General features: G+C 41.9%; 1 protein-coding gene across 12 annotated transcripts in view; it reads left to right on the top strand.

The window, feature by feature from the left end:
• The first annotated feature begins 1,388 nt into the window (after positions 1–1,388).
• The window catches only part of PDLIM5 (PDZ and LIM domain 5), a 100,577-nt gene continuing 80,508 nt past the window's right edge, over positions 1,389–21,457 (top strand). For 6 of the 12 annotated variants that reach the window (XM_082051850.1, XM_082051849.1, XM_082051859.1 and 3 more), the window contains exons 1-2: positions 1,389–1,507; positions 4,156–4,291. In XM_082051850.1, the coding sequence (XP_081907976.1) occupies positions 4,196–4,291 (96 nt within the window). In that variant the 5' untranslated portion in view covers positions 1,389–1,507; positions 4,156–4,195. The other 6 variants (XM_082051853.1, XM_082051854.1, XM_082051852.1 and 3 more) reach the window with 6 other exon arrangements.

Below are 21,457 nucleotides of genomic sequence, written 5' to 3'. Positions count from 1 at the left end.
GAGGAACTTCAAGCCTCACCTGGCTGGGTGATACAGCTAAACATGAAACCAGGCACTATCGCTTCATCTTTGCTCAGTTCCTCCTTCCCACAAGGCAGCTGCTCAGCACAGCAGCGCGATCTCCCAGGGAGTCCACCCCGCTTCAGACTCAGCCTGTGGATTGTCAAGCCCGGAGTCCCTGCGTTAAATAATCATTCTGCTGGCAGACAAGCATATCGTATAACATAATCTGATCAGGTGTCACCTTAGAACCAGCTTGATTTCTTGTACCCACTCCTATGGAGAGGCTGTGCCAGAAACCTCCCTTCGCTCCTTGCTAGCAGACCCTGACTAATTTCTGAGCTGAATTTATTAATGGCCACTTTACAGCCATTTGTTCTTGTGCCAGCATTGTCTTTTAGCTTCTGCCTCACCGCTCTTCCGTATTTTGATGTACTCCAGGAGACAACTGTATCCCTGTCAGTCCTCATGTTACTCCATGTTAAATAAACCAAACTGTTTTTTTTGGTAAGGTCTGCTCTGCTCTCCCTGCAGCAGTCTACGTGGGGCTCTGTTGAAGAGACTGTGCATTTGATGGGGGGTGTCTGGGGGAGTACTTTGGAAGCCGGGCCCCTTTGTTTCCCCACTCATCCCCGTGAGTGTCAGGAAGAACTCTCTGGACCACAACTAGATCTAAGCAACTGTAAGTAGCGGGCTCAGAACAAGGTGGAAAGGTACATATGTCTGTACCTTTCCAAAAGTCCTGAAGTACTTCATCTCAGTCTGAATCTGGCAACTTGGGAAATCAGTTGCTTGGTCTGCAAGCAGGAGATAAATGTTCCTAGTTCATGTTCAAAGACATTTGCTAAACTTTTTCAGCAAGCTGACTTAAAACCAGAGTGAGATATCAAACCACAGAATTATACACTGGCATAAATCTTGCACGGCTCTACACTCACACAAGTTAACTAACCTGAGAAAAATGGTTGTTCCCAATAACGAGAGTTTAAAAGTCTCACAATGAACTTGGCATTATCGCCTTTTCCAAATTAAAATGCTATTGCCTGGTGCGTTAGCAATTACAAGTTACCAGCCAGGAACCTTCACGGACACAAAGTATTTCAAAAGCTGGTTCTATTCAGAATTAAACTGACTGAAAAGAATGTTTTCAAATGTGGAGCCTAGAACTACAGAAGACAGTAAGTGAAGCAGGTGTGTCTTCAAGGTGGTTATTGTTGTTGTTGTTATTATTATTATTATTAAAAAGATAAATAATAACAAATAGGGACCGCCCCGGGAACGGCGCTTTCGAGCTTCCCCAGCCCGTCGCTCCGCGCTCCGCACCGTCCGCGTCCCCGCCCGCGTCCCCGTCCCGCGGCTGCCGGGCTGGGCCGGGCCGGGCAGGGCCGGGGGAGGAGCGGCGAGAGACGGAAGTGAAAACAAGAGCGGGGGGACGGGGCCGCCGCCTCCCAGACGTGCCGCGGGTGTCCTGGCCTCGCCTCTCCGCGCCCTGCACCGCAACGCCGGGGTGAGTGCGAAAGGAGGAAAAAAGGAGGGGTTGAAAGCGAAAAGTCAGCAGGTCGGACGGGGTTTTTAAAGCTCCACGGTGCTTGTTTTATTTTATTTCTATTTTGAAGCGGGGCGTGCGGTTTTCCGTGAGCCGACGGTGCCCCGCGTACCGGGGTGCCCGTGGGGCTGCTTGGGCACAGGGCTTAGGGGGTGCCTTGGTCCCCAGGTTTTGTGGCGCCCGTGAGGCTGCACGCCGGGGTGCATGTGGGGCTCCTTGGGGCTGTGGGGACACCTGGGACCGAGACCTCTGTCGGGTCCCGCAGTCCCCGGGCACCGAGCAAATTGGGTGCTGGGGGTACGGGGGGCAGTGCTGGCGCTGCTCCCCTCCAGGCACAGCGCCTCCCCCCAACCCGGGGGGCAAGGGGATCCCCCCAGCCACCCCTGGGGCTCTGTGATCTGGTGGCAAAGACGAGCGTTTCTGCCGGGGTTTTGAAATTCCCCCTTCCAAAAGCAAGATCCGCCGAGCGTTTGATCGTCTAAATGGAAATTGCCCAATTTCACCCTCAGCTGGTTTGTTTGTGCAATGTTCCCCACATGAAGCGGGGCTGGTGGGTTGCAATGCTTTCTCTTAGATGTTGCTCGGGTGTGTTTTAAGAAATGTGTTAAACTTTGAAGAGATTGCCTTTGTCCGCTTCCTGGTGGATCTGTAAGCTTAGAGATTCAGACACGGCAGAATTAAGGGAAAGAAAGGAAAGACTGTTTGATGCTGAGAGAGATGCGTGGTATTTCAGCTTGCAGTCTCATCCCTCCTATTTGTAGTTGCTACAAATGAAACAGAACAGTATCCCTTTCTAATGTAACTTAATCTTTTCCTAAATCTGTTATTGTAACTAGCTGTTACTCAGCTTAAAAAAAAGGTGCTGTGCAGGTGTTTCAGTTTGGTAAAACTTTCTGCCTGAGCTGATGAGCTGCATGTGTGCTGGTGGCTGGATGTGTTTTGCTCCTGTGCAGTCTCTAATTTATAGTAACCTGTCACTGTGGTGGATTTCATTTAGAGGGAATGACAAGAGTCCTTATTTTTATATGGAAAGAAATCTGTGACTAGTCAAAATCCTCTTTTTGTAAGGAATTCACTGCACAGAGCAATTAGAGTTACGGTTATTTGCTGCAGTGGTGAGTGAGTCCCCTAGGAGTCCTAGCCCAGAATCGGTAGAGGCTTTTTGTTTCTCTTTATCCTCTGTTCAGCCACATGAAAGCTTAGTGGTGTGTGTTTCCCTCTCTGTACACTGGTGCGTGTTGAGTCTTTTAAGGGTGGGTTGAGTCAGAGCTGCCCCATGGCTGGATGCCAGTAGGCAGAGACACTTCAGAAACTGCCCAGGTACCCTGGCACCTCTGTTACCAGCTCCCAATTCTGCTTCCTAGCATATATATCTCATTCTGCCCAACACCAGCAGCCCCCTTCTGGTTACCCGGGTGGCTATTGGTGTGAATAAATTTTGCCATTTGATTTAGAAGCAGGTCTGAGCTGTGGATCTCTGTGGCTCTGGGAGGCAAATGCAGAAACACATACCACTGGTGGCTTTCTGAGGGAGTGACATTAAATGTCCTACCCTGCACCCACACTCTGATGCTCCGCAAGGCTGGGCTGTTTATAAAAACTGACCGCCTCCAAAAAAAACATAACAGAGCCCGCACTGTAGTGTGTGAACAGGTAAAACCGGGCTTTGCGTGCAGAGCTCGGTGGGGTTTTCAGCCCACTTGCTTCTGCTTGGCTGAAGGTCCACCTTAAATGTCCCTCTCAGAGCATGGAATCTGGCTGTGCCCCGGTGTAGTCTTACACCAGCCCGCCCTGGTGTGCTCCTGCCGGGCTTCAACCATACAAAAATAGACGGGATCCACTACCTAAGATGTCATTGTAATGTTACTTATCTGAGGTGAAACTGAAGCCCTTATCTTTGACGCCGAACAGCAATTAAGTGCCTCGGTTGCCTTTTAAAGGTAATTTGTTGCCCACGTTTGTGGGGAGGGAGATGCTTGGGTTTTGCTGCCTCAGCATTAAGTTGTGGTCATCGGTATTTTGCTGTAGTTCACAGCTTTCATTTGAGGGTTGGTTTTAATATCTGTTTTGTCTGTAGCATTGTTCTACCAATAGGAAGCTATGCTATAAACATAAAAAAGTCACAGGGATTTTATTTTCTTCTGATTAATTTCAATGTTGTGATGTTTCGACATAGCTTTGAAACTGTCAGGACGTAATGTGTTTAGAAACAAGCTCTGAGCTGATGACATGGCAGCATATGATATTCATTTTGTTGGAAGTGAATGTGCCAGTAGTGCTAATTTCTTCCATACTTGGATTTAAGGGATACTATCATTTCGTGCTTGTCTCAGCATTGGCCTTTTTTAAGCTGAGCTTTAATGTTGGGTGGTTTTTTTCCCCCCTCCCACAGTGTTTTGTTAGTAAGAAGTAGTTGTCAAACATCTCTGCACCAGAACTTTTTAATGTGAGGAAGAAAAGCACAAGTAATGACAGACCTGGTGTGGCTTTTTCTGTTCTTTTTATACTATGGAGGGGAGCAGAGACAAAGAAAGAAGCCTTTAAAAGTGGTAGACAGTACCTTGTGTTATTTATCATCTTTAAATTAAAACTCTAATCCTCTTCTGCAGGCATCAGGTCTTTGGGTTTGATCCTTGATTACTAAACATCATGAGCAACTACAGCGTGTCTTTGGTCGGCCCTGCTCCTTGGGGTTTCAGGCTTCAAGGGGGCAAGGATTTCAACATGCCCCTCTCTATATCTCGGGTAAGCACATTTGCCTCTTTGTCTGCATGTGGGTATCTGTTGTGCTACGACCAACCTGCAACCTTCAGACATAAGGATGCAAAGCCATTAATTACAGATGCTGGGGCTTAACTTGCTCTGTGGCATTGGGGGGCTGGGTAAGCTGGGAAGATGAATCTTTATTTTCTGAAGGCTTCAACAAAATTGCCTTAGGAAGGACATGTTTGTTTGAAATGGTTGTTTTATCTACGTTTATTTATGCAACAAATGAAAGAAACCACCCTTGAAAACCCCCTCCTTGCTCCCACCCAGAAAACAGAGATGCAGATGTTGGAGGCTGGCAGGAAACAAGCAATTTTCTGTGCAGTTCAGATGGGAGGCAGCAGGGAAAAATCACTCCTGTTAGCCTTGTTTATCCAGCAGCAATTAGCAGCTTGAGGATCTTGTGGTGTCTGTTCTTGCAAATCCCACTATTTGCAATAAAAAGGCACTTAAATGACAGTAGTTGTAAATAGCAGCTCGTCAATAGGGGCCTGAGTTAATGTGCAATTTTCTCACAAGCTTTTGTAGAATATGTGCTCTGAACTGGTATTCAAAGGCACTAAGTCAAAACAAATGTGATCTTTGTACCCTGGCACTATCCAACTAGTTTCCTGCTGTAAAACCGTGTTTTCAAGGAAGGTTTGTCTTTCAGTGTAGGCCAAGTTTCAAAGCTGAAGCACTTCACATATATAAAATACAGGGGCAAACTCTGCAGTATTGAATTTATAGGATCATTGGAAATCTCTGGGTGAAGAAACTGGCTTCCCATGGCTCTTTACCCTGGCACCTTTGAATTTGCAGCGTGGAAGCATTTATGTACAAATGGCCCCCTCTCTGTCAACAGGTCTCCTCCCCCTCCTGCATATTCATCTAGTTTAGTGACAAAGATGAATAATTTTTTACACCTGTTGGGACTGTAGAATTGATACTACCCTCGGAGATGGAGCAGGTTTCTATTTGGGTTTATGCATCATGGCAATATTTTTAGCTAATCTCAACTAGCGATTCAAACTCTGACAGTTCATTTAGGCTTGGCTTATCCTATCCACCTGTAGATTATGCTGGTGAAGCTAAAACACAGCTTGGCTCTGCAACATTATTTTTATATGGCTGAAATGGACTGGAGAGCTGTAGAAAAGCCTGTGTACAGATGGATACCGTAGGGAAACATATGTTGAAATGAGCCTAGACTACCGCTTTATTGCAGGAATCAAATATGCTGTCGCACAGAGTAGCCTAGAGAAATTGGCTTGAATAGCTACCTATAAAAGCCTCAGTTATGGGATTCCCTAATGCCAAATGACTACAAAACCAGAACATAATGAAAGAACAGGGTGTTTTTTGGACTTTAATTTGTGCACAGAAGGGGGAAGCTCAATATCCAATTCACCTATTATACCTCAGCACTGCTCCTCAGCTCAACTATTCTTATTTGCAGTTAAGAGTATGGAAATATTAGACTGCCTGGTGCTGCTTGTTTTTTCTTTCCTTTGGATCAAAAAGTGCTTAGTTGTGGTATGCCAATCCAGCTTTGGCCCGATAACTGGAAGAATTCAATGCCGTGTTCCTGGAATGCTAGAACAGCGCGTACCATTCACACCCCCCAGCCCTTCTTTTCCTGATGAAGCACAAATGCCTTCCTGCATCTGAAGGCTGCTAATTAAATTATTGTAGCAAAACAGTAATGAGACAGCAGAATTGTGTTCTTTGGCAAGGAGGACTTTCTTGGTTTTGTTTTGTTTTCTCATTTGTCCTCTGGATGCTGAGGGTGAATCTGGCTGTGCTGCTGAGGGCTAATTTCCTGCTTTGGTTTTAAACTCCTTGAAATTAAGTTCAAATAAAGTGCAGTTTATGAAGCATAGAAAATACACTGGTTTCTAAAGCTGTTTATCTGAAAAGCTAATCTCTTTTTACTGTGATTTGAACAAGTTAAGATCTTGTAGAGTTCCTTGGAGAAAGTTTTACTAAGTCATTTGGCTTGTACAGAATGCAGTTTAAATGGGCATGTTCCTTGTTGCCTCTGTTAGGTGAATCAAACTCATTTTGTGTTCTTCAGCTGAAATGTCAGCTAAGGTGCAACTGGTGAACATTAATATAGGGGTAGCAGTAACATTTGATTTTTTTTCGTAAGCCAAAATATTGTAGACTAGTTACATCATAACCAATAGCAAGTTATTACAGGGTTATGTCAGCTGCTTAATATAGGTCTCTTAGTGCTTTGAAGTTATTACATATATAGCTGCACACATTTCTGGGTAAGTAATATGTGTTATAGCCTTGTAGTTAGCGGCATAAGTCAGTGCAGCAATAATATGTGAAGTGCTTGCTACGTACAATTTGATCTTTAACCTTCAAGCAGGAATAAAAGGTGGGCTGATCTACGTCTTTTATTAACAGTTGGGTGTTAAAAGTGGCTTGGGCCACCACATGTACTGTAGGGCTTCCAGGTAGTTTATTCTATAGTAAAATTGCAAACTGTGACCAGTTAGCCTGCAGTGAATAAAGTAGAAATTACCACATAATGCGAACTTAGATTATTCTGAGTTGCTGTTCTTATTTTTTCCTCATGGCATTTTACATTAATTAAAGAAGCAACTGTTCTCCTTATTCCATCAAGACTTATGTTGTGATGCAAAACTGAAAAAACGGAAAGCTAGAACAGGTAAGGACAAATTACTGAGAGGCGAGGTTAATTGTGTGCTGGTAGCTGTAAAGTAGCTATTATAGGAAATGACTAAGACTCAGACTTTTTTTCCTGTGGTAGAAAAATCTTCATGTCTGTCCATTTGTAATATATGCAGTCATGTGAAATGACATTTGCCATAATGTGATTGTCTTCATATGAATGAATTGATTGCTTTTGAGTCAACGCAGACTCAGAAGGCAGCTACTTAATAGGCATGCCCATCTCCACCTGGTACATTTGGGAGCCGTTGTCCCAACACTTGGAGTGTTTGCTAGACTGCAAGAATTGCATCAGGGGACCTCCTTTGGTTCTCTGTTATTTCCAGCTTGCAGGATGTTCTGCTAAACACCAACTGGGTCAGTAAAGAATATTGGACAAAAATAATTGCAGCTGAATTATTTTGTTTTTAATCATGCCTGCCAATAATAAGGGATCTGCTGTTGCTCATATCTGTGTAGATCTGTGATCTTGGATAAATTCTGCTGATGTTAGGGGTATGTCCAGTTTGGGAATAATGTGGGTCTACACTTAGTAGATTTGTTTGCATGAGAGTTTGTTTCTTCTGCTGAATTTGAATAAAGAAGGGCAATTTTGGAGATAAAGTAATCCAACCACACTGCTAGAACGGGTTCCTGGAGTGGCTCTTGGACATGCCAAGTATTATATTTACAGAATCTGGGGTTAATGATATCTACAACTTGGTTTATTTAATTTACATGCAACACTGTAGCTTTTAGAACAATACACACTTCTTTAGAGTTTGAATTAACATTATATTTGCTTTACTTTTTTGGCAGTTGGTTAGCTCCCAATGATTAATTAACATAAAGAGAATAAACTCGGTAAGCATGACTGTAGCATTAGATCTGTCAAAACTGCTGTCCTCCGCAGATTGAAATAAGTAGTGTTTGGTATTGATGATGTGTTCATTATGTTGTGTTGACCTGTGAGAGGCTTAGATATTGGTTCTAAATATATGCTTGAAATGTCTGTAGCCTATCGACATTTTTGTGGTGCAGTCTCTAAACAGTGCTTGTCTCATTTTTATGGCAGTATTTACCACTAGAAACAAGGAAATACTGAAGTGAAACTATAGCTTGAGCAGTAGTGTAGCATGTGTGCAATATATACCTTCCCATCTAATGCAAATACATAGGATGTTTTCTTGTATTTAAAAGCTACGTTTTCATTCAGTCCTTGTGGCAACTCTATCCATCTTCCTTCAGAAGGTGTTTTGCTATTTGTCTTTCTCCTCCTGTGAAAATTAAATGGAATATGGTGGTCTTGAAATGCTTGACTTGACTGACATCTCTGTTTTTTCTACTACAACTTCATCTTGGGATGAAGTATGAAATGGTTACTCACCTAGTTGGCCACATGGATGGAGCATGGATGATCAGTTTTGCACAGTGTTTATTACACAGGGGTTTGGCCTTCCAAATATTTAGAAACAAGCTGTTTTAAAGTCATTTACATCGGTGGAAAATAATGTTAATGGAAAGAGAATAAAGGAAAACATTGCTTTGAATGGACCTAGGGCATGTCAGCTTTGATTGACTAGAGCCTCTTGCCCTTGAGTTTGTGTGAATTGTTTGATTAAGCCATGTGGTGTTTCTAGTAACATCAAGTTTTGAATAAGTACAAAATTGTTGTAGTGGGGGACTGAGGAAAGGGTCCTTCAAGCAGGCATGTGAGCTAGGAGAAGAGCACCAGGACAACTGCTGGCCTGGCCAGTGATAATTGTGTTGGTAACTTTATGCTTCATCCTGGAAGCTACTGAGAGCTACTGACTAAGCCCTAACTGGCAGCTGCTCATTGCTGTGCTGGTTTGATTTGCTACCAAGTTGTGATGGTTTGCACAAAATACAGCTGGAGGTGTCAGAAATACAGTTCTCTGTGTCAGAGAGACCTGCAAAGCTCACAGGCCCCACCTGATCCTGCTCCTGGGGTGATAAATGCTGTGTTTTACAGGAGCTATCAGTGCTTATGAAGTTGATGGGAATAGCCAAGGCATGAAGCGAGAAGCGTTATTCTGTTTAATTCTGTTTACAAGATGTGGTTTACTGAAAAAAAATACTGAGAATGACAAATGAGCCACCAGTGCCAAAGTCTGTATTCTCTCCGCACCAAGTCCTGAAAGAGCTGAGGTTTTTCTTTGTGAACCGAGTGGAATATGGACAATTATAAAGCTCCTGGCTGCATAAGTGGTTTAATATGAGCAGTTCTCTGAAAGTCCTAAGAGCGCTGGTTAGTGTTTCAGTTTGTGTAGTTGCCTGCAAACATCCTCCTCCTTCAGGCAGCTCCCTACTTTAACTCGAAGATGGAAAGAGGGATCAGTTGGTACAGACATAATTTCCCATTGCCTCTTTTCCCAGTGCCGTTTAACCTCTTTGTGCTGAAAATTAGGAAAAACACTGTGTTTCCCCGTACCATTTGTCTTCCCTCCCTTTTCTATTCTGCTATGCAGTTTAAAGCAAGACAGACCATCACTGGAGTGGGGTTGAGGAGAATGGAGGACATGGGGGAGAAGAGGCAGAAGAAAAGTGTCTCCATCTTGTCTGTTCATGACCTTATTTGTCAGATAAGCTCCTCAGACCAAGTAGGAAGCTAATTTATTTTAAAATAGTTCCTCTGCTGATGTCATTCCCCCAAAAGTGAAGCTTTTGAGGGGAAAAGGAACCAAAGGTCTTCTAGCTGAGGGATATCTGATGTGATGGGTGCACATATCCTTTTTACATTAACAAATCCTGATAACTCTTTTTTCCCTTGATCGGTGACAGTTTAGTCACGGTATGAGGAGTACAAGCTAAGTATTTCACAATGGAAAAACTACAGTATTTGTTTGCAGTGTCTGCTTCTCAAAGACGGATGTAGTGAAAAAACAAACTCTGATTAGATGCTGGGAGCAGATGCAGAATTGGCAGTCCTTCCAGAGGCCCAAAAGCAGGACCATTTATCCAATGGTAACTGCAAAAAAATTAGGCATGTTTTCTTTGGGAGTATCTGGCCCTGGAGGCCTGACAACTTCTGTCGACTTCCCCACCGTTTTGAGATGCTATTTTTAGTGTAAGTGTTTTTCTCATTATTCATTGGCCGATGGCTATCAGAAGGCATTGTGAGAAGAGACATGGTGTTGAAAGATTTGTTTGTTTGGCTTTGACATGGAGCCAGGAGATAACATTGTTGGCTTTTTTTTTTGTTTTAAATTTGTTTTGACTTTTTAAGAATAGATTTCGTATGTTATCAATATAAGGGCAAGTGTGAGAGAAAACCATCTCTTTGTGTGTAAAAAAAAAAAAAAAAACAAAAAAAAAAAAACAGTGAGAATATGGGAAAGGTGATATTCCTCCCGCCAGTGATCAAACAGAAAATAGATGACCCTGAGACTGAGGTTTTTTTGAACAAATGAGAAATAGAAGTACATTTACTTCCATAGGTGGATATTCCAAGAATAGTGAAAGAAGGAAAGGAGGCCACTGCTAAGGCTGATGCTACATGAGTCTTTGAGTGAGACAAGTCCTCAGGGTAGTAAAAATAGGGAGAAATTACAAAAGTATCTGTTCAGGTTCCCTTAATATATGAGGTTCCTGAGCTGAATTTGCAGAACGAGGTATTGTTTTAGAAGAATTGACATGGGTGGAAGAAAAAGGCTATCAACTTTGGACACAGAGCCCTTTTGAGGTGCAAGTAGCTTCACTTACCATGTTGACTGAAAGCCTTGCTTGTGTTCAGGAGTTTATACTGTCCCACTGCTCTGAGGTCCAATGCTAAAGACAGAGATGATGGGTTAGAGGTTGAGTGTCACTGACTCTGCCGGTCTGGTTTAAATGCCCACCAGCTACTGCTGTAAATGTGTTGGTGGGTGATTGTGGGCTGGACGGGTCTAGGCTGGGGCTATGATGGTCTTTGACAAGTCAGTTGGTAGACCTGGTTTGTAATTATGTTGTAATTATTATGTAATTATGCAACTCCCACACCAGCCAGCTGTATAAACCCATGACCACTAAACACAGACCTAAATTTTCAAACTGGGGAACGAAGACCACCCTTACTGGACAGCCTATCAAAAGCCTGAATTAAATGACTTGTGTAACACTGCACAGGGGTATTCCCGCCCTCTTTTTCAGCTTCTCTGCTTCATTTATCACTTGCTTTTCAACACTGCCAGTTAATGGTGTAGTGTCTCAGTAGCTTTTAATCTTTTGTCACTTGGAGACAGTGGTGCAGTTCCCATCGCACAGTCTCTTGTGTACACTGACCCAAGCAGACAAGTAGCAGGGGGACAAAATAGCACATTATAAATTGAAGGCTCTATTGTGATGCATACCCTCAAAGCACGTGAATAAGTGCTGCACCAGTGATATATACTCAGTAGTTTTGGTTTAAAGTAGTTAGCGACTAGAGAGCACAGAGAAACTTGTGCTGCCAGTCCCTTATTTTTACTTAGCAGGGAAAACAACATTCTTCAGTGTCTTACAGTCCAGAAAACTTGGAGTGAAATTAATAATTCTGTGACGCCTGGGTGACTGTTCTGCCTATTTACTATCAAGCTTCAAGACATACTAAGTGTTGAGTCCCCACTCAAAATAGGAAGATGCTCTGCATCCCTTAAAAGATTGGTCTTTTTTTCTTCTAATGCAGGCCAGAAAATTTCAAGTACAATAGTTCAGAATGGTTTTCTATCATGGATTATTGTAGTTTGTATTTCATTCAGAGTTAGTCTTGCATTAGAAACTTCAACTTAAATGTTTAGGTTTAGTGAAAGCAAAAGCAAGAGAAAATGGCATCTGGCAGCTGAAAGTATTTGAAAATATGTGCTGTTGCAATTGCTGTCAGCTGTGCCTATAACAAAGCCCTGAAGTAAAATGTAATGCCTTTGTGAAGTCCCATAAGCTAAAAAGTAGATCTTGCCAGGTCTTTAGTAGTCCTGTTGGAAAGGTCAAACGGTTTGCATGTTGACTGGATATGAAAGAAGTTTGACTTAGCCTGGTCTATATTAAGGAATGACCTAATGCAGTATTTAGGTCTTTCCCTAACAAGTGATTGAACAATGTGAAGTACCTACCCCTGGAAGGCAACAGAAACATTTTATTTCTGTGTTAATTATTTCATAATTCTTTTGAAGGATTGAACAGTGCTTAAGATGCTAGACCTGGGTTAATGTAGATTGTATCAGTTTTAGGAGGGTAGAACTCCCTGTTTAAGCTTTTGTATTTATGAACGGAATCAGATAATCTTTGCATATTCTTACGCCCACATTTTTCTGTGGAGAAAAAGACCAAAGTGTCTCAGTGAAATGTGATGTTGTATTGGTACTAATAGCATTTGAGATTTTTAACAAGTAATTCCCTAGAGCTAGGGCAAAATGCTGTAAATGTGAAAAATGCAGACAAATAGGGACGTATTTTTGTTATTAAAAAATATTACATCACCTTGGTGGAAACTCTAGCTACAGAACGTTTTTGCTCAGAGCCCTGAGGTATAATTCTGAGTCCAATGCAGATAGTAAGTGAAACTTTTCTTTCTTTCCTGTGAAGTAAGAAGCCAAAGTTGTTTGGTTTCTTCTGAGGGAGGATGATGCTCCCTTTCCAGTAATTTCTACCTCTTTGTGGTTCTAGGTTTAGCTTGGCATTGTGAAAGGCATGGAAGGGTAGAATAATGGGATTGCATGTCTCCAACTTTCTCATGTATCTAAGTAAGTCCTTCTGTGCTGTTCTGTTTTTCTTTACCTAATGCATTTAAAAGGAGGCAAAAAAAAAAAAAGGCAAACAAAAAACAGTGGAGATCTAGAAGCCAGAGAGCTTGTGGAAGTTGGGTTGGACTTGCTTTTATGAGACCAATAGGGAAATGAAAGGCTTGTAGAGCTTTAAACATCAGAGACATCTTTGTAGAGTAAATTCTCTTGTTTCCTGTTGGTTTTCTGCAGCTCCTTGTCAAATGACAGTGTCTTAGTCCAGACTGAATAAGAGTGTTCTCTGCCTAGTCTCTAAGATGAATTGTTAGCAATTATTCAGGAATGAGAAGGTGCCTCCCCCAATATGTAATCTGACAAGCAGGGTATATTAAACCCCTAGGGGACGGTGTATTAGTTCTTTGTGGGGGACTGATGGTCTTGGGTTCATGGCTTGATCAGATGTAATTGCAGATAATGACAGGACACAATCAGCCTCGCAAAGGAGAGCGGGCAGATACCTGGTGACAGTACAGTCCACACGTGCTGAAGCCAGACATGCTAGGACACGTCTGTCAGTGTACTAAGCTGTGAAAACTGCCACAGAATGCTTATTAAATTACAGCTTTTGTCAGCTATGGATACATTCTATTCTCTCCGCTTTCCAGCTGTCATATTTTGGCAACTGACTATAAGCAAAAGTCATTGTAGCAGGGGATTACATGAATCTCCTTTGACAGCATATTCAATTTGTAAATTAAATTATTTTGCTATTGTGCAGATCGAGCGTAGCCTGTAAATGCTAAGAAGCCAAGCCTTGGTGTTGCAAAACCACTTGAACAGGAGTGTAATTTTAAGCATATAAGTTGTCTCTGTGAGACGATTCTTGCTTTTGGCTCAGCCTATGTTGATGTGCATTGCTGCTCAGCACCCTACAGCATTTGGTCTTCAAACTGGTGTTACCAGAAGGAAAGAAACATCGATGTGCTTGGAGGAGACAACTGACCTTTCCCAGCCAACGTTCTGCTTTCTCCAAAATATGCATTAGCTGGTGATTGTTAGCCATAAGAGTTTGTACGACATCCTGAAGGCTAGATTAGAAACAAACCTTTGGCCAACTAGTCAATCTCCATCACTAAAACTGTAGGGCTAAATCAATTATTTAGTAGCATTTGGGGATGAGGAGTCTTTGTGTTCTAGGTATGTGGTGTTATTTTCCTATGCCTTGCTCTGGAAATCTGTAGAGGTGCTTCATCCCCTTATCTCTCTTTGCAATATGCAATTATTGCACTCTTTAGCACCTCAGAGAAGGTCCTTTGGCTAGGTTTGTAAAACCGTCTCTTCTGAAGTATTGACTAAAATAATTGAGCCTATGAGTGAAATATAAATGAGTACTGCTTTTTTGCCTGGAAGAATAAATGTTTTGTAGAAACAAACATTTTGTTTCTAGAAATGCAATTCACTTTGAATGTGAAAACCTAAAGGTGGTTTCCTTGAAGCGTGAACTTAAATCTTGGAGACTTGAATTCTTACAATATCTCTCTGGATAAAAGTATCACTATCCCTCTTATGTCAGAGGGAACATGATACTCCCTGACAAGTTGAGTAGCTCCTCTGTGCGAGTATTTTCTTCCATTGACACATCTACACTTGAACTTTAAAACGTAGAAACTGCTGATTATTTAAACTTTGAATGACATTGATTTGTTTTGATACCTGACCTGATGAAAACTGCTGTTGTTGCAGTTGACATCCAGATCAGTTTATAACTGCCCTGGATGGCGTGAGATTAAATAACTGGAGATTGCTCACGGGAAACTCTGATTGCAGCAGTCAAAGTGAGGATTTAGGGCAAACCCCTCGGTGTTGATGCTTTACTTTGCAACCTCCTGCTGCTGTGGAAGGCTAAACCACTGTTTTTCCACCCCCTCTGCTTCCTCCTTGCAAATGTAAGGCATGGTGATGGAAACAGATGTTTATAAGTACACGATTTTGGGTAGTTGGTTTCGTGGCATGTCCTAATCTACGCCTGTTGGGTTAGATCAGTAATTACCCCATTCCTGGTCTCTGACTTCTGTTGCTCTCTTTAGCAAAGAACATACCCCCAGGGTACCAAACAAGGTTTTGTTGAGATTCTCCTGTCCTGCTTTGCCCTGGTGATGATTACTCAGTACAAGTCAACCTTTGTCCTACCACATGGGCTAATTCCCTTGAGAGAAACTCCTGTATTACTTGGTGGGAGGATTGAATATGGGGGAGAGGTGAGACCTCAAAAAAGAGGATCTCTCTTGAAGAACAATATTTCCCAGAATAAGGGGATAAAGATGAGCTTTGTGGAACGTGTAACTGCTGTGCTTCAGGGGAAACATACACTTGAGAGGGGTGGCATGCAAATAGTTTAGACTTAGATGCAATGACATTTATGCAATACTAGTGTAAATTCTGAGAAATCTAACGCATAACAATGGGCATGATGAATTAAGAAATACCTCACTTAGGCATTTAAGATTCCTAACCACTCAAACTGAGTGAGAGTTGGCTTTCTAGTGCTATTTTTTTGAGTTCCTGCCAGATAAGTTTGAGTCTTTCCATTTGTCACCTGTTCTTCTTTTAGCATAAAGAGGAAACTACTTCTGCAAGAACACAATTTGTGCTGCCTTCAGGTTTCCCCCCCCTTACTTTCCTGAGCCTGAGGACATCTGTCTTGCTGCTGAAATAAGTCTACTGCATGTTTTTGCAGTTAGTTATTGTTTAAGAGAAATGCTGTTCCAAAGCCATTGTTATTTGTGGCATTAACGGGGTTTAGGGTTCAGAGAAGTATGTGGTAGGATAGAAATGAAGGGAATAATAAGAGTTACATATAAAAAAAAAAAAAAAACCCAGAACAAACCCAAAACCCAAACTATGAAACTCTACAAAACTATTAAAATCCAGTATATAGAATATTTGTCAGAGAGCTCCAAATGACAAATGACGAAAGCTTTGGACTCTGTACCAGCTGGTGTAAGTATTTATAGGGATATCTTGCCTCTGTTTTGAATTGTGTAAGTACTGCACTGTAAGTCTGTAGCCATCCTTTTCCTTCCAGTTTTTCTTTACCAGTCCTTGCCAGCCTGTAGAACAACTTGGCTTTGCTGTGCCCAGCTCTGGGTTTATTTAATCAGAAAAGCAAGGCCATGTGGCAGCTTTTGCTTTATTGGCACAGTTGCAGGAAATGCTTCAGCATCAAGAAACAAACCGCTCTTTTATGCGGCAGGGAGCACTTGGGTACCGCTGGGTTCCTGAACGAGGAACGTGTGCTCTTGGTTGCCGGTCCAAAAACCACTGCCGACTTCTTCGGGGAAAATGGTGTAGCTGGTGTTAGGTGGGAGGTGGTGACATGGGTCTAGAGGTGGCTTCTGGCTTTCAGTCTCCTGACAGACACCTGACCACCCTGGGTGTGTAGACTCAATGCTGTATTTCAGTTTTTTGTTGACCATTGCATGGGGCTGTGTTTTGGAGCCTGCCACAAGGTCGCTGCTCCTCTCCCAGCTTCTTGGCAATGTAGCTCTTATTATTCCTTTAATTTCTTGGCCCTTGTACACTTGAGGCCGTTCTGGTTCAGAAGAGCTCAGAGGGTTTAGTTTTCACTTGCCTGTGAGGCTGTTACAATCTGACAGGGCTGAACTACTTAGTAAAGAAACCAGCAAGTTCCTTGGGTTGATCTCTGTTCAGCAATAACTGTAGAGTAAGTGTGAAGTGTTGCTAAAAAATTCAGCCCAAAGATACCACTTTGGCCATCCCCATCCCTTTTCTTCACACCAGGAAGAAGAGTAGAGGTTGAGTTGTTGTTGAAAGGCTTGGACTCAAATGCAGCCAAAAATCGAATTCATCAGAGAGGCCACACTGCGGTACAACAGGTCCGAGCTTGTTTTGCCAGTTGTCCCGTATGGAGGAAGAAGTGCTTTGAGATCCTCGGCAGTAACCACAGCTGGACTACCTGTAGTTGTCCTTGACCTCTTTTGCTGTCTTCTTGCATGCTGGACTGATATTCCTAAGGCAGCACTTCCATGGGAGGTCAATGGGAAGATTGCTCCAGTTGGGATTATAGAGGAACCCAGAGTTACTCTTGCTGCTGTTGTTCTTGAGTGTGACAGTAACCGTGAACTTTTGGGAGGGGATAGGTGTGTTAAGCTTCCAGTCCTTTGCACTGATGCACTTGTATCAAAATCTGGATTAAATTTAAATCATTGAAATATTCCCTCAGTGTTGCATTGAAGATTCAAGAAAAGTAAGTTGAAAAACCCAGCTGAGCTTCAGAGTGTATCTTGGCATTAAAATCATGAGATTAAGAAACACTTCTTATTTCTAGGGCCTGACTCATGGTTTTTGAATGCATGAGGGTGGCAGTGCTAGCTCCTATGGTCAAGTAGCATTATAAATATTTCAGGACTTTAGAACACAAAGCTGTGCCAAATATGTTTCTTATGTTTGTGTTTTGTTTTTTTTTCCTAATTCCTGAAAGAAATTTTTGCAGCTCTCTTACAACCTGGGACGTGTGTGTAATTAAACAGACAACATGTTAAATCTCCAAGTTTCTGAAAACAGTGCATCAAATCCAAGTATTTAAATTGATTACATAGTGACCAAAGTGTTACTGGCCGTTTAAAAGCTATTTTATTGCGACATAGTGTATGCAGTTTCATGTATATGCAGTAAAGTGAATTGTAGAGCAGCTGTCTTGCTAGAGACCTTCAGAAACAAACAGTATGTGTAGAATTTGACCCTGTTAGGAAAATAAGTAGGGCAAAGTGGCTGGTTATTAACAGTGGTTCCAGCTTCTGGTGGCAGCATAAGCAAAGCAAAAGAAAGGGGGGAGGAAATCAAATGGGGTTTGAATAATCCTTCCTGCCTGCCAGGAAGCCCTTGGTGCCATTAAACTTGTTCAGCCAAGTTGCAGATGAATTGTCCTCTGACAGATTGTGGAAAGCGGTGGGTGGTGGGTCTCAGAAGAGTATATCCAGATGAAAAAGGTGGCAGAAGAATACATACACCTATTTCTGTAATTTGTCCTTCATAAGTGCACTGAAGCCAAATGCTGTGCTGTGTGGAATAAGCCCTTTAAAAAATAAAGCTTTGAGCTTCCTTTGTCCTTCAAGAATTCACTGGTTTCTTCTGATCTAGGGGAGACAAATCTTTAGCCACTGAAAGCTGCGTGTTACTCCAGAAAGCTGCTTTGCTTGTTGTGTTTGCTGCCGTTTTAACAAGTATTTGTCATGTATGGGAAATCCTTGGGAGTAGGGGATGGAGTGCAGGCAAGATCCCAAGGAAATGTCAGAATAAGCAGATATGTGGATAATAGTAACCTGAACCTCTCTTGCAGATGTGTAGGAAATAGATATCTTGATTTATAAGTTTGTAATACTTTTAAAAGGCACTAAAACATCAAGATGCTGGAAGAAGGGATGGAAAAGGTCTATATCATGTTGCATGGGCCCAGTCATTGTAAACTGTATAGGATTGTAATATAGGTAAATGCATGATTTCTCTTTCTGCAGAGGAGAAAGAATGTTTACAATATGTACCTTATGTCTCCATATGCTGTTGTTTAAAATGGGGTAATTGAGAGCAGAATGTAACAAATATGTAAGCACAGCACTCCACAGTTATCACTGGGACGTAATTGGCCATCTGCATGTCTAACGCATTTACTTTGAAAACTGAATTTCAGTGTAAGAATGGGCTTTACGTTGTAAGTTAAACCAGCCTTTGGATTTTTAACTGACACACCATGGAAAAAAATGAAATTAATACATTCCCTTTAAGTGAAACTCTAACCTTAATATCTTTTCCTTTCTTCATTTGGTTAACTCTCTATGTACAGGAATCTGACAGCTGGCATGACGCCTTCATTTTGAATTGTGCCGTTTAGCGTTTCTGGCAGCTGGATACGTGTGGAAAGCTGTAGAGTGACAAATCTGTTTCTCATACCTTTTGTAGTCTGTTTTTCATCAGATAGAAAAATGTTAATGTGCTCTGAACTTTCCTCCTTTGGCTCACCCGGACAGTAATATACTCGAGCGTTTACTCAACGTACCGTCTCATCCACAAGCTTATTGGGGCATTTCCTAGGACGCTGCAAATAATTGGGACAGTGCAAAGCCCTGGAAGGGAATTCAACCCATATCTAAAACAAGATCTGCAGCAAAACTTGGAAGAAAGCTTTGCTTTATTTGTTGCAACACTGTTGTTTCCTGTGTATCTTTGCAGAGTTCCATAAATTTCTTGGTCAAACAAAAGTCTGCCCACAAAGAGTTACTGCTTGGAAAAGAAAAGCTTAGACAATCCTGTTTTTTTCCACATGTAAAAATGTATTTTGATGCTAGTAAATGAATATTTTCGTACGTGATGAATAGAACCTTTGTCTTCAAGAGAATTTTCCTTGCTTTTATTAATGTGTTTTGGCTTCAGAAACCTACAGGCTGTGGCATGGAGCTGATTTGGCTGTTGAGTGAATAGCTGGTGTTTCTTCAGGCTGCATGAGGAATTTTGTGTTGTTTGTGGGCAAATACCTGATTTTAGTCAACTCTGCCCATTGTATTTTAATATCTAAGTAGGTGTTGAATTTTGAGCTCAGGGACATGCAGTTATTAGGATCCATATGCAGTTATTAGGATCCATATGCAGAGTCTGGAGTAGTTGCCTACTGCAAGCCACCACCATAATGATTTTACCTTCTCCTTTTCTCCTCCACTTGGACACTTAATGCTAACTCTGCAAGCATAAATAGTTCAGCTTGTCAGATTAAAGTTACAGCTTTCTCAGCAGGCTAATATGCAGACTTGTTGCAATGTGTTTTCTTGGATTTTTGGGGTTTTTTTTGGAGGTGGAGCAGCGAGAAACACTGAAATGGTGCTTGGAGGTTCCACCGTGGGTGCATGGAAGGACACAAGTGATGATGGGGTCTGGAGGAAAAGTGCGCAAACCTTCTGTTCTGATGGAGAGTCTTGTTTAAAGGTTTTGCTTGGCTAACCTGCTTTAATTGTTTATTTATTAAAAACTTGCAGTGTTGAGCCCAGAACTTCAACATTTTGCTGGTTTTTACTCCAGAAGACTTTCCTCTGCTAAAGCCATGTTTTTCTTTACTCTCCTTCTCCCGTCTTGCTTGAAAAGCTTCTTTTCCTCTCTTGCCCCTTGTATAAGATGGTTTTATACTTGCAAATATGCCTTGCCCTTCGATTTCACTGCTGGTTTTGAATGTTGCTGAAACTATAGTTTGTTCTTTTTGTCTCCTCTCCTCCTTTTCTTCTGAGACCTCAAATATTTTCACACTGGGGAAAAAAAAAATCTTAGATTATTTGAGCTGGGCTATAAAAAATAACAAGAATATGCAAGGACTGAAATACAAACAGGCACACCCTTGAGGGGAAGATGAGGTGTTTTCTTTCAACAAGCTCCTCCTCATCAGTGGTTTGCTGAAAAATTTCCTTTGGTAATTTTTTGAGTTCTTAATGGACTTGGAAACTTTATTTAGGACACTATATTCTTTTGTCAAGAATGTCTTGAGGTTCTTCAAAAGCCGGTTTGTAAATTATCGCAAGGGTTAAACCAGACTCATGTTGACATAAGTAGGCTTTTATGTGTATTATGTTTTATTGTAGGCCTCAAAAATGTGTATGTGCGTGTCTTTCCGCATGTTTTATTTTACTGCTGCAGAATGATTAGGAGAGAGATGTTGCAACACTGCGTTTTTCGTTCAAAGTCCAAGCGGATCTGTTGCCATCAGGCACTGGGAAGCTGTCGTGAAAGGCTGAAGGAGAAATCAGTGGTGGCTTCCTTAGCATGGCTTTCTATTGATGCACACCAGCCCTGAAACAGAGGTGCTAACAAATATGGTAATGCCTTTACAAAATCTTCAGCACAGCGATACTTCTAAATCTTCTCTCGCTGGGGTCTCAAACAAGGAGCGATGAGTTTTCATTGTCAAATTAAGTGGTGCTTGCAAATGAGGGACAAAGGTGCCCCTTTTTTTTCCTTTTGGCTGCCATGCTGTAGGTACCTGATACAGCCTGGGGACACCTGGGTGCTTTTCTTATTTCTCCATTGAAATGGGGCTTCTGTTCACAGTTAGAAAACAGTGAAGGCTGAAGCTGTAAATCGGATGCAGAGTCTGTAAATCATAGTTAAATTCACTTGCAAGTTCAGTTTCTTTCACTTGTTCACTGTAAATTTTATCTCTGTTTAATCTGAGACCCTAGCCAAGCACCTATGGCATTTTTCACTGCCCTGGGATAGTTCTGCACGTCTGGATTTGGCAGAAGCGTTAATTGAATCCTGTAATTCTTAATACTGTCTGTTCCACTTCACCAGGGAGCTGGAGATGAATCTAAAGGTTCATTTTAAAGCAGAGCTGTAACACAATCTAAAGGCAGCGTATTAAAGTGACGTGCCAGCTTGATGTACCATGGTTTTAAATAACTCGCATTCATCTCCCCCGAGTACCAGATGAAAGTTTAGACCCCACACCACGGCTGGATCTCCCCGTTCAACACGTAGGCTCTGGGGCATGTGTGTCCATTTTGGAGGCTTTCCCCTATCACTTACTCTCCCATGTCTTTTTTTAAATCGGACTCGTGTTTTGTTTTTTAAAACCAAATTAAAGTGACAACTGGAGAGACAAAGCTCTCATTTCCTATGCCTTATCTGTCTGGAGATAAATGTCTGTGAGCCTTTTCATTCCTGTTCCTTACCACACTATTGTCATTAGTATCACTAAATTAGGCTAGAGTGATTTTATTTTTACTTCCCG

The sequence above is a fragment of the Streptopelia decaocto genome, assembly GCF_964273445.1.
Source record: "Streptopelia decaocto genome assembly, chromosome: 4".
Lineage (NCBI taxonomy): Eukaryota > Metazoa > Chordata > Aves > Columbiformes > Columbidae > Streptopelia > Streptopelia decaocto.
Note: the sequence above shows the minus strand (reverse complement) of the source record. Positions and strands in the feature narration are given on the sequence as shown.